Source organism: Genypterus blacodes, unplaced genomic scaffold, assembly GCF_046128005.1.
Source record: "Genypterus blacodes isolate CSIRO-AG114 ecotype Tasmania unplaced genomic scaffold, CSIRO-AGI_Gbla_v1 ptg000214l_1, whole genome shotgun sequence".
NCBI lineage: Eukaryota > Metazoa > Chordata > Actinopteri > Ophidiiformes > Ophidiidae > Genypterus > Genypterus blacodes.
In genome coordinates this window covers 1,630,708-1,643,112 of record NW_027467013.1, presented here as the reverse complement: position 1 = coordinate 1,643,112, position 12,405 = coordinate 1,630,708, and the positions used below count along the sequence as shown (strand labels likewise).

Genomic DNA, 12,405 nt, shown 5'->3' with positions numbered 1-12,405 from the left:
AAGAATTTGTAAGCTGAAAATTGCGTGATAATTATTTAGCAAATAAACACAAACACACACACACACATACATGATCCAGCACGAGCAGAGCTATACAGTCACAACACACCTGAGCTGTGTGTGTGTGTGTGTGTGTGTGTGTGTGTGTGTGTGTGTGTGTGTGTGTGTGTGTGTGTGTGTGTGTGTGTGTGTGTGTGTGTTGCCTTGGGCAGCAGAACACCTTCATGCTCGCTGGCTGATAGTTGGTGACTGTTAAAAATGAGGGTTTGGCTTTCTATCTGCGGACTGAAATGAAGTCTGTGTGACATCTTGGCCCCCTCCCCTCCCCTCCCCTCCCCCCTCCCTCTCTCTCTCTCTCTCTCCCCTCCACCTCTGGCACGGCTCGCTCGCCCTCAGGTGAAGAGCAGCAGGTGTTAAAACACTCTGAGCCGCGGAGCTCCTCACTCCTCTAATGAGTCCTGCCTCCTCGCTCTCCATCCATGCATGGAGGACTTTATTTTTAGTGCAGACTGGTTAGGGCCCCTGCCATGATTCACCCATGTCCGCCCTCCTACCCCCCCCCCCCCCCCCCCCCCTATAAGGAGAGGAGGCCCCCCGTGTGCGCTGCCCTGCCGCATGAAGACAAATGAAGTCTGAAGCTGTGCTATTCCACATTATCTCAGCAGAGTCTGGCTCCACTCCAGCTGCACCCAGAGGTTCTAATTCTTATTACCCTTATTATTGTTTTGCCATTTTCTCCTAAATTCCGTCTCCGGCTCTCCTCGCGGGCGCGTTGCAGTCTGCAGATACTATAATCGTGAGGAAAATAATGACAGTTATCAGTCTCACCCACCAAGTGCCCATAAAAAATCTGTCCTCTGTTCTGGAAGATGATAATTATTGGTTGTACTGGCATTATCATGGTCGTTGTTGATAGCGTGTGTGTGTGTGTGTGGAGGGGGGTATGTGGAGGATGAAGGGGGGGGGGGGGGTCTTGAAGCATTTTCCCAAAGTAATTCCAGAGAAATCACTTCAAATTGGCCCATTTCAGGGACAGAGAGCAGCTTTCCTCATATACCAGAGAAATCTTTAAATCCGCACATACGGATGCTTCATATTGTGCGCGGTGATGTCAGCTGTGCATTTTTTGGTAACACAACTTGCTACTTGCGCGTGTGTGTGTGAATATAAGTGTGTGTGTGTGTAAGTGTGGTGTGTGTGCGTATGAGTGTATGCGTGTGTTTTTTTTTTTTTAGTCGACTGGCGTAATTAGACCGATAATGACAGTGATGGAATTTAAGTGGCTTTAATTTGTTGTTCAGGTGGAGCTGCATGCGTGGAAGGGAGCGCGGATGGAGCAGCCAGCCTGTGCGGTCGGTGTGAGCTCCGCACAGACACCAAAGCAGCTCTGCAGCCCTGCAAAGCAACAAAAAAGACCACAAAAACAACAACAAAAACCCGTGAAATGAAGAGTTGGACCCTTTTCTGCTTCCACCCTGCGGAGCGGCTCTGCGGCGGGACTGATCACCTTCCTCCCGTCACATGATTCCCTTAAGTAAGTGCACAAACATTGATCTCACGCTCTTCTTCTTCTTCTTCTTCTCTCTTTGTCTCAGCTTCTGCTCTTCAGCTTTTGTTGTTTTTTTTGTAGTTTTTTTGCTGCGGAGGTTTAAACGTATCGAGGAGGAACAGAAGCAACGTGTGTGTGTTTTTATTAAGCCGTGTGTCCGTTTAATTAAATGAAATGTCCGTGTGTGTGTAATTGTTGTCGTGAGCCTGTGGGGGTTTGGCCTCACCCCCCGTAGATCCACGCTAATCAAAGATGCCACTGTTTAACAAAACGGCTCCTTTTAATGGACACAAGTGAGGGGGGAAGTTGATTTTAAAGCGTTTGATTGAGGACAAAACGAAGCGATAAAACTCAAACGAAAGAAGAATTAAAAATATGCAGCAAAGTGCCAAAAGCTCAATTTCATTTTTGTAACAAATCGGTCGTCCTGTGCCATCTCGGTGTGTTGACATTTGTCTAGAATAGAAGATAAAGTCATAAACCTGAGGGGATCATTTAGTGGATTGCCACATAAATTCAAACACAATTAAAAACTAACGTATCCCTCTTTTCAGCACCATTATGTCAGTATTGAAGATATAGTATAGGAAAAAGTCGTCATGTCATAAATGATTATTGTATGTGAGCCAATGTAACTTTACATATTTCAATCAGGTCCGCTGCACATGCAGGTGTGACTGAAGTGTTAAATACATGACTAATTACTGGCCTACTTATGATAATTCAATGCCAGTGTTATGTTTATATGCTAATGTTTCTTGCCCCAGATCCAGGGCTGAGCCTTTTAAATAGAAAGAAAAAGAAATAATAAGAAATAATAAGAAATTATAAGAAATAATAAGAAATAACGTTTAAATTAAAAATACAACAACAAATAGATCAAATTAACAGGATAATAATAATAATAATAATAATAACAATAATAATAATAATAATAATAATAATAATAATAATGGGTACGTTGCCATGGTGAAGGCACAGTGAGTGTTTTTGCTCTCCCCAGTCTCGCTCGCGCTCTTCGGACCCAGCCCCAGCGTCGCCAATCGGCTTCCCTCTTGGAGAGAGCGGACCAATCAGCGAGCGTCTTTGATGAATATTCATGAGTCCGAGATTCAAACCTTTGAGCGAGTTTGTCTTGGTCCACAGCATCATACCTTGGACTTTTCACGGAGACAAACTCCATTTTCTTATGAATGGAAAGAGAAAAAATCAGTTCGCCTTAAATTGGGAGCCGTCCTTCACTGAGATCATAGGAGCAAAACAACAAAAGCGGGAGACGGAGATCAGCCAGAAGAGATGACAATGACTACAATACCAGAAGGTCTAAACAGTCCTGCCTCGGGAAAAACCGTTTTCATGGAGTTTGGACCCCCAAGTCAACAAATGTCTCCGTCCTCCATGTCTCACGGACACTACCCCATGCACTGTTTACATTCTGCAGGTCATACCCAGCACGACAGCTCCTACAGCCCTGCCTCGTCCTTCACCAGATCGCTGGCTTATCCATACGTCAACTCGGTCGGCAGCCATTCCACCAGTCCGTATCTGAGCACAGTGCAGACTTACCAGAGCAGCTCGGCGCTCACGCAGACGCGCCTAGAAGATCCAGGTAAGAGTCCGAACACACGCCGCGTCTTGCTCCTCTGTGCCCGGGTAGAGACGCTCGGTTCTGTCGGAGCTGCTGCACCTTTCTAGTCCTCGTTGCATTGAAACAACGACCCAGATGTTGGGGAATTAGGCTTGGTAATTATTTATTGCGTAATGCTATAAACAATGTATGCAATTAAGGGTAATTATACCTAAAGTACAGGCTGTAAAACTTGCGCTGGAGTATTCATCGCTGCGCAGCACAGTTGGACGGAGCTGCCTCCTTCCTAACTTTTCTCCCCTCCTTTTCACCTCTTTCCCCCAGCGCCAGAAACGGAGAAGAACACGGTGGTGGAGGGAGGAGAGGTTCGGTTTAACGGCAAAGGGAAGAAGATCAGGAAACCGAGGACTATCTACTCCAGTTTACAGCTCCAGGCTCTCAACAGGAGGTTTCAGCAGACGCAGTATTTGGCGCTACCCGAGAGAGCAGAACTCGCCGCCTCGCTGGGTCTCACCCAGACACAGGCGAGTCCACCACGCACACACAAACACAGACAGACACACACTCACACACACACAAATAGCTTCACTCTCACCAGAACCTTCATCATTATTATTATTATTATTATTATTATTATTATTATTATTATTATTATTATTATTATTATCGTCATTATTATTATTATTATTATTATTATTATTATGCATCTTGGTGCATTATTTTTAGCCTATTTGTGTGTATATCTTTAATGTTTGTAGTGTTTTTATTTTTTAATATCATTCAAATTCCAATATCAATTACGTCACTCTCATTAAGTGAAACGTTGCATATCAAAAATCTCCATATTTGCTCATTTGCAGCTTTCCCACACATCCCTCGCCTGCGTAAACCTTGCGTCACACGCGTTAAAACGCTCTCTTTAACAGCCCCGTCCATGCTCTGATCCAAACTCTCTCTCTCTATCTCTCTAGGTGAAGATTTGGTTTCAAAACAAGCGCTCCAAGTTCAAGAAGCTGATGAAACAAGGCGGCGGCACCATCGACCCCAGCGTCCTCGTCAGCGGCCTCACCGGCGGCCTAACCGGCGGCCTCACCGGCGGCCTCACCGGCAGCCTCACCGGCGGCCGCGGCCTGTCCGGCGGCTCGCCCACGGTGACACCTGTGTGGAGCTCGCCCACCACCGTGAAGACGTCAGTGGGGACGACGGGTTCTTACATTCCCAGCTACACCTCCTGGTACCCGAGCACACACCAAGAGTCTATGCAGCAGTCACAGCTGATGTGAGCGCAGACTGGAGCGTCCACGGCCCCTGCGTCAACGGCTCGCATCGCGCAGCCGCTCTGCGTGGCCCCGCACTGCCCAAAAGCACGACACGTATCCAGGGGGTTTGCTCCCGAGCCGCCGCCGCCGCCGCTACCGGCCTCACACAGCGGCCTCCTCACGGCAGGCAGTGGAAACAAGGAGCCGAGAGACCGCATAGGCACCCAAAGCAGCGCGCCCAAGGGAGACACTCTGTCCTCTCTGCTCCCTGACAGGCAGCGGAAACAAACACAGAACACACGGATCCTTTTTTTGGCTGCTGTTCATCATTTTTGTGACTTTTATGTTTTTTTTCGTGTGTGTTCGTGAAATCGCAAATCTATAGTTAAGATTTATATACGTCTCGCGAGAGCTGCAGCGCGTTACCGGCCCAAGATGACGACATGATACAAATCAATTAGACTGTGAGGGATTTAGTTTTTTGGTAAACATCCCATAAATTCTCCCACGCGGGCCGGAGTGCAGAAGCTCAGATCGCTGTGTTATGTTGTGTTTGTGTGTTCCGCTATTTAAGTTAAATTAAATTATTCATAGAGTTTCTTTCTCTGTTAACAGTCTGTGCTCATTTTTGTAAGTGTGTGTGTGCGCGCGCGTGCTTGCGTGCGTGCTTGCGTGCGCGCGTGTGCGTGTGCGTGTGCGTGTGTGTGTGTGTGTGTGTGTGTGTGTGAGAATTGACAACAACGCGGTCGCCGCCGTGTTGTGATGCTGCACTAAAGCTGCAGAGCCCCGACGTTATGTGAACACGTGAACGCCACGGACGAGTTTGCTGCTTAACATTGAAGAACAAAAAAAAAATATCCCGGAGTTCGAGCAGCTGATTGGTCACTGTATTTTGTACATAATAATATTAATGATAATGATAATAATGGACATTTTCACCTTTGTTGTGTGCTGTATTGGATACGCTGTGAAACAAACAGGGTCTTAGGCTTTCTTGTATTCGTCCCAGATGTGTGTTTGTTTTTTTTCAACATAGACACATTTTTGGTTTTGTATTGATCCGTTTTAATTTATTTCCTCTGTTCCTGGAGTTTATGTACAGAACGTGCAGAAAAGCAGTAAAAAAAAAAGTGATTTAAATGATGTAAAGAGAAGTGTCTGATTACCCCCCCCCCCCTTACACACACACATGCCACACACACACGTGTAAAAAAAAAAAAAAAATCTTGACCGTGGCTTTAATGTGAGCTGACACAAAGCAGTATCATGTTAGTTATTAATAACAGGCAGCAGAAGCCTCGTCATATAGATTTATGCTCATGTTAGCATTTAGCCTCTGCAGGGGTTTGCTGCTGTTGCTGCTGCTGCTGAGGGTCCAGATGTTACCAAACCTCTGGACTCCAATCTAACTGAGCAAATACAAATCATTTTTATTTTAAACTCATTAAACTAAATGCACGTTTGAGACCTATGTCACAATGGAGGTTTATGGAATATATCTTATTATTATCTTATATATCTTATATTCTTGTTTACTTTCTTAGCTTCTATTCTTTGTGTTCTTCTTCCGGCCATCTCCGCAGTTTCACGCCGTGAATACAGGACAGTGATTGTGCGCGTTAAGTGAGTAATTGGGGGAAGAAGCAGGTGCTGCTAAAGGAGCAGGAGCCGGACACAATGTGGATCAGAGGAAAGTTTATCGCTTCATTCCTGACACAATAGTCCACTTTTCTTCAATCATTAGTTTTTCAAAACATTCAAAAGTGTGTCGTTTCTTGCTGCAGCGCCAGAAATTGAAATGATTCGCTTTTACAAAAATATGAGCCTGTAAAAATATACACGAGACAAAATATGATTTGATGCTACAACTTGTTCTCAGCGTGAAGAGGAAGAGGAGGGGGTAAATATTACTTAGATGAAGATGATTTTTATGTAATACAAGACAAAAAGATAGAAAGAAAGAAAGAAAGAATCCTTCAGTCAACAAATGTTTTGCAATTACAGTGACAAATTGTATGTGATCTGTAAAATGTAAAGATTCAAACCTCCCGAGATTAATTTAACATTGAATTTCTCTCCCTGTTATTATTATTATTAATATTATTATTGGTAAGAAATTAAAGCCCTTTTTGTTTAGTTCTCCAACCCTTTTTGTTCTTTTTGTTCGCCTTTGTCTATACACACTTATGGAGCTGCAGCCTGCACGCTTTGAACACTCTGATGTATATTTCCCTACCTTTTAAAAAGAGAGAAAGTGTCCTCACGCTGGAGCAAACACACATCTAGAGCGGCTGCCTGCAGCTCTAGAAAGAGGCGCAGCTGCACATCCAAGAGGGTCAGTGTTATTTCGCTGCATTCTCCCCTTGATTACGAGCTGAGCCCATCAAACCCAACATAATTACAGTCATTTTGCCCTTATTTATTCTAATGCAGTTTCCTATCTCTGAGGTAATTATGAGCAATTTTTTTTTTCTCGCGCTGAGAATCTTTCTGCGTTGACAAAAGAGATAGAGCTCTGAAAGAAACGTGCTGCTGCAATAGAAAAAAAAGAGCGAAATAGGTGAGCTGCCATTTCGTCACCGTTCCCTTAGACTTAGTCTATGTATACGGCGGGCAAATTGCTTGCAGGTGTACATCAGCGAGCTGTCAATTCCGAGAGGAGGCTTCAAAATTAGCAGAGCACAATGCAGCAGTAATGAAAACGCAGAATACATCAGCGAGCATCTTTATATTCCCTCTGCCCGCCTACGTTACATATAAGATACATGACCTTCTTCCCTGCAAAAACACGTTATAAAGGTAGAAAGCTTGCGGGGAGAAATGTGCGCAAATCTGATTTATTCATAAGGTAAAAATGCGCCAAATATGACTTGAGGGATGAGGATGGAGAGCAGGGGATATTTAACAAGCAGGGGAAACGCAGCAGCAGCAGGATTAAACCGGAGGAGAGTAAAAATAAACACATCTCTGCTGGCGCGTAAACATCAAAGCCAAGGCGCCAAAAAGCGCGATAAAGAGGAATAACGGGTTTATTACACAATTATAACGATCCTTAATGCATCCAGGCTGCTTTTTTTTTTTTTTTTTTTTATTGCTCTGCCTTCAATGTTATAAGAAACAAAAAAATAATCATACATACCATCCTCTTCCTCAGTATTACAGCCCCGGGGGTAAAAGTCAGATAAAGCAACAGCAGCAGCATCATGCAAACGGAGCGTAAATCCCATCCAAAAACGCGTCCCGGTGCTGCAGCGAGAACAGCAGACAGAGTTGAGAATATGACTGCAAATGTCTCTTTATTTCCCCTCTTTATAGCTGATGGGGAAAAAAATGTAGATTATTAGCATAAATGTTTACTCCTCATTACGCTGATGACATTGTGCACTCGAGATCTTGGTAATCTTTGGGGGGAAATTATGAGTAATTTTTAAAAATTTAAAGCAGCAGTTACCGCGCAATTCAGGCTAATTCTGCGTTCTAGGCTCGGCGCGGATATAATTACCGCCGAGTCAAGATGTTATGCTAAAAACTATGCATTGATATTCCCATTTATTATGTACATACAACTTTGACAATGTTGATGCTTGAAATAGCGGGAAAATTGTCTTGCGTAAAAATTACACCCCATATTAGGACATCTGAAATTGCGAAGAATTATATAGTAATTGCAGGCTTTCACATCTGAAAGCCAGAATGCTCAAACCAGAGCAAATGTGGATGAAATTACAGATGAGGGTATAAATTAGGATATGGGGGGTATGTGGCATTTACAAGTTGCCTCACCGGAAGTATCAAACCCACAGCAGCTGTAATCCACAGATGAGACAAAAGCGCGTGGAGACGATGAGAGATCCGGTTTGGTGATGAAACTGCTTTGATTTGTTGTGTTGTTTTGCTTATTTCTCATACTTTCACATTAACTAAGGCAGTAAATAGCAGGTGAGCAGTTTGGGTGTAAAATCTGTAGTGATTGCGTCAGAACTGGAGGGGAAAATCACATCAGATCGATACAGAATGTGATGAAGAATGGGATTTAACCCGCACAGACTAGTACACTGCGTTAAGTGTGTGTTGTTTGCGTTGTTGTGTGTTTTTTTGGGGAGGGGGGAACAGGGATCTGGGACCCCCACCCCCCTCTCCCGGGGAGGATCCTCCATCATGGAGCCTAATAACGCTGACAAGCTGCAGTCCTCATTATGGGCGAGGAAGCGGTGCCGCTTTAAAATGCGGCCCGTGGTGGTTTCAGGGGGGGATGTGTGTGTGTGCGTGTGTGTGCGTGTGTGTGCGTGTGTGTGCGTGTGTGTGTGTATCCTGAGATGCACTGTCAGGCCAAATATAAGTCATATAACGAGTTAAACACACCAGGTTAAATACAAACATCCCTCCATAGATGCTTATTTTGTGTCTTTATAATGTTCATGTGTGACGTCACTCTGGTGTTGTTTATGTGACGATAAATTAATCGTCATTTTAATATAATTTAGTCCAATAACAGACTTACTACAGGACCTCCTCAAATCACCATAGAGACGTCTACACATTTCAATAACTGAACTTTACAGTGACGATGCACAGGTGTACCTAATAAACTGGTACCTTGTGTCAGTGTGTAGAATAAGAAATGAAATAAAATAATGTTGAAATAAAATAAAATAAAATAAAATAAAATAAAATAAAATAAAATAAAATAAAATAAAATAAAATAAAATAAAATAAAGTAAAGTAAAGTAAAGTAAAGTAAAATAAAATAAAATAGAATAAAATAGAATAAAATAGAATAAAATAGAATAAATCGTAATAAATGTATGGTTTTTATTATGTGATCCCTCTGTTTTCCATAGAAAACACTTTTTCCACATAGGCCACACAGATAAATAGGTCAATGTGCTGCTGCTCAGAGATCAGAGACTTTGCTTGTGTGTGAGTGAGAGGTGAGAAATGTTTCCATGCTGCTGTAGCTGCAGGCTGTGCTGGACCTACTTTCTGTCTGTGTGTGTGTGTTGGGCTGGGAAACATGCAGCTCCGTGACTCCACACAGTCTGAGGAGCTGCTCTCTCTCCCCTCTCACATGCCAGGGCGCGTCGCTGTGTTTGTATGTGTGTGTGTGCCCCGGGCTCTGCTGCCTGCACCCTGCTCAACTAATCATCTGTTGACTGGGGGAATATTCAACATATTTCTTCAAATCTAAATGACGTAATTGCTGAATGACCAAAAATCTCAACAAATATTCATTTATGTGTTAAAATCGATCCATTCCATACATCAATATATGAGGCGTTTGAGGTCCACACGCTTTTCGGTATAAAAAAATATGAAGAAAAAATGTCTTTCCCCTTCAACCCATTCAAAATAAAATAGAATAAATAGCTAAACACGTTATTTTGGCCTATAAGAACAAGAAAAGAGTGATAGATTTGCACAGAAAACATTTTATTTAAATAACGTCTGATCATATATGGAACACTGCTAAAATAAATAAGACAAAAATACAATAAAGAGGTGATACAAGTAAATCAGAATGTAGCACGATCGGGATCAGTAGCTTACAATGTTTAATGGGTCTGCACCAAATATAAAAGAGTCAAAGCGACGTGATCTATCAAAACAAAACCAAAAAAAAAAAATACTGTGTTTGCAAAATATTTACAAAGGTGGATTCAGACACTTACCCTCCTCAAACAAGCAAATCAAGCAAAGACATGAAGATGGACAATGGATCAGCTGTTTGTTTGTTTGTTTCATCACAACAAAATGAGGTCATATTGATCAAAAGGCACCATAACAGTTAAAACTTGTGCTACATTTGTGACGTTTCGTTCCTGCTATAGACGAACATTTGACTCGCAGGAAATGCCAAAAAAGTGACGTCCGTCCGCGTGAAAAAAAGGGATCGAGGCTCGGCCTGGGCTGTGATTGCTTTGGGTAATAGTGGTTCACTCATCCCTCGACATAAACAAAATAAATAAATACAAAAATAACTGTAGAAATCTGTGTCTAGTGCGTAAACTGGCAAAGGTCCATCAACTCCTCCATGGGTCTGCGCGTAAAGTTCACACCAGCTCAGCAACGTCCGACTTAAACCCCTATTATTATTATCATTATTATCATCATCATCATCATCATCATCAATCATTTTTTGTTGTTTAGAATAGCGTCCCGGCGCTAATGGCGGAGTTGTGGTGATGCTGGACCAGAGGAGGCTGCAGATGAGCCGTAGAGTTCGTGGCTGAGTACCAGGAGTAGTTCGCCAGAAAGGAGGAAGGCGCAGCCGCGTTGTGGGGGCTGCTGCCGGTCTGAGGTAAGCTGGAGGAGACGCTGGTCATCCGCTGGTTCTGTGGAAAGTCCCAGGCTGCTGCTGCTGCGGCTGCTGCGGCGGCGGCGGCGCTGATCGGCGGGGACACGCAGGGGGGAGAGTCGCTGGAAGCAACATGCTGCTCCGGGGGGATTTCTCCACTTTTCCACAACTTCTTAAACTTGGAGCGGCGGTTCTGGAACCATATTTTCACCTGCAGAGATGGAACATGATTGTTAATGAGAGAGATGATGCGTTCAATGACCCCCCTACCCCCTCTCTGCAAATACGAGTTGAATTCAATTGGGCATGAAAGTGATGTAAAGTGTGTGTGTGTTGTGAGGCTCACCTGTGTCTGTGTGAGGCCCATTGAGGCCGCCAGCTCGGCCCGCTCCGGTAGCGCCAAATACTGCGTCTTCTGGAATCTCCGTTGAAGTGCCGCCAGTTGAAAGCTGGAATAAATGGTTCGAGGTTTCCTGACCTTCTTTGGTTTTCCATTAACCATCCGGATCTCTGGCTCAGTCTCTTCTTTCTCTGAGGGAAACATTCAAAAGCAACCGGCGTCACCACATGAAGGCATGAAGGGAGAGTTTCAGCCGCATATTAGGCTTTTCTCTGGGCGTCACAGTTTAACTTTGAGTCCAAGTTTGATCTTATACATTACTGAGCAAAGAACACAAAGAACACGGAGCAAAGAACATGCAAACCTATGAAAACACATCTGGATTGGGTTCATGATTGATCAGACTTGTTGTCCAGATGTTTCCATGTTAGTTACCGCCTGTGAGGCAGCAGTCAGGCCGCACAGGAACTCCTACTCACCGGTGTCTGCAGGAGTTGGAGAGGAGCTGGAGCCGTAGGAGCCGTACCCGCCGTAGGAGCCGTTGAATCCGAGCTCGTACGGCTTCGCGTTGTACGGCACCGTGCCGGACGCAGCGCCGTGGTACTGGTACGAACCCAGCTGGCCGAACGGAGAGCCGGCGCAGTGTCCCGGCTGCTGGCCGTTGTAGTAGCTGCTGTCCGTCGCCGTGGACACCGGGAGCGTCGGAGACTCCTGCGATTTGTGCAAGCTGTGGTAACTGCTTGAGGTAATTTGGTTCGAATGCATATCAGTGTTTAGATTCTCGAACACTCCGGTCATCTTCAGAGCGAGCCGAGGACGAAAAAGCCGTCAAACCGTGGAAAACAAACTCCTGCGTAAACTAAGAATACGAGTCAGGTCTGGGACTAGAAAGAGCTTTACGTGGATTAAAACGCATTCCTGTGAAACTTTACCCAAGAAAAGTGTGTGTGTGTCCCCTCACGGTGGTTCGCCGTGTGATTATCTGCTTGGCTCGGCGGTGGAGGCGCATTTATGAGGGAGTGTGAGAGGCAGAGCTGCTGTGTGTGAGGCGACCAATGGCTACGAGCGGCATGACTGACAACTCCCCACTCCACGACCGCCGGCGTCCAGCCTCCATTATTGGCTCAGGTCGGTGTGTTTGTGTGTGTGTGTGTGTGTGTGTGTGTGTGTGTGTGTGTGTGTGTGTGTCTGTGTACAGAGTTTTTCATCAAAGCATCTCCACAGAATCAGAGAAAGGTACCGTGACCAGAGCCCGTAGAGGCCCAGTGTAAGTTCGTAATTCACGCTGACATCCGTGACACACACTCACACACATACACACACGAGACATAATGTGACTTCAACACGTGGATGAAATGTGTACATCAGAAAAAC

At 44.6% G+C, this 12,405-nt stretch overlaps 2 protein-coding genes across 3 annotated transcripts; one reads left to right on the top strand and one right to left on the bottom strand.

Annotated features, from left to right (window-relative positions):
- The first annotated feature begins 559 nt into the window (after positions 1-559).
- On the top strand, positions 560-6,515 carry dlx1a (distal-less homeobox 1a). Of its 2 annotated transcripts, XM_076170088.1 has the most exons (5): positions 560-1,129; positions 1,302-1,534; positions 2,991-3,158; positions 3,462-3,661; positions 4,109-6,515. In XM_076170088.1, exons 2-5 carry the CDS (start codon positions 1,522-1,524, stop codon positions 4,418-4,420), a joined length of 693 nt encoding a protein of 230 aa, XP_076026203.1. In that variant the 5' UTR covers positions 560-1,129; positions 1,302-1,521; the 3' UTR covers positions 4,421-6,515. The 2 variants fall into 2 exon arrangements, with proteins under 2 accessions (XP_076026203.1, XP_076026202.1); XM_076170087.1 differs by lacking the exons at positions 560-1,129; positions 1,302-1,534 and having other exon boundaries at positions 2,520-3,158.
- A 2,766-nt stretch (positions 6,516-9,281) lies between these two features.
- dlx2a (distal-less homeobox 2a) lies at positions 9,282-12,022 on the bottom strand. Its single transcript, XM_076169933.1, has 3 exons — positions 11,511-12,022; positions 11,038-11,222; positions 9,282-10,902 (listed from the first exon to the last, which is right to left on the bottom strand). Exons 1-3 carry the CDS (start codon positions 11,827-11,829, stop codon positions 10,540-10,542), a joined length of 867 nt encoding a protein of 288 aa, XP_076026048.1. The 5' UTR covers positions 11,830-12,022; the 3' UTR covers positions 9,282-10,539.
- Between the last annotated feature and the right edge of the window lie 383 nt (positions 12,023-12,405).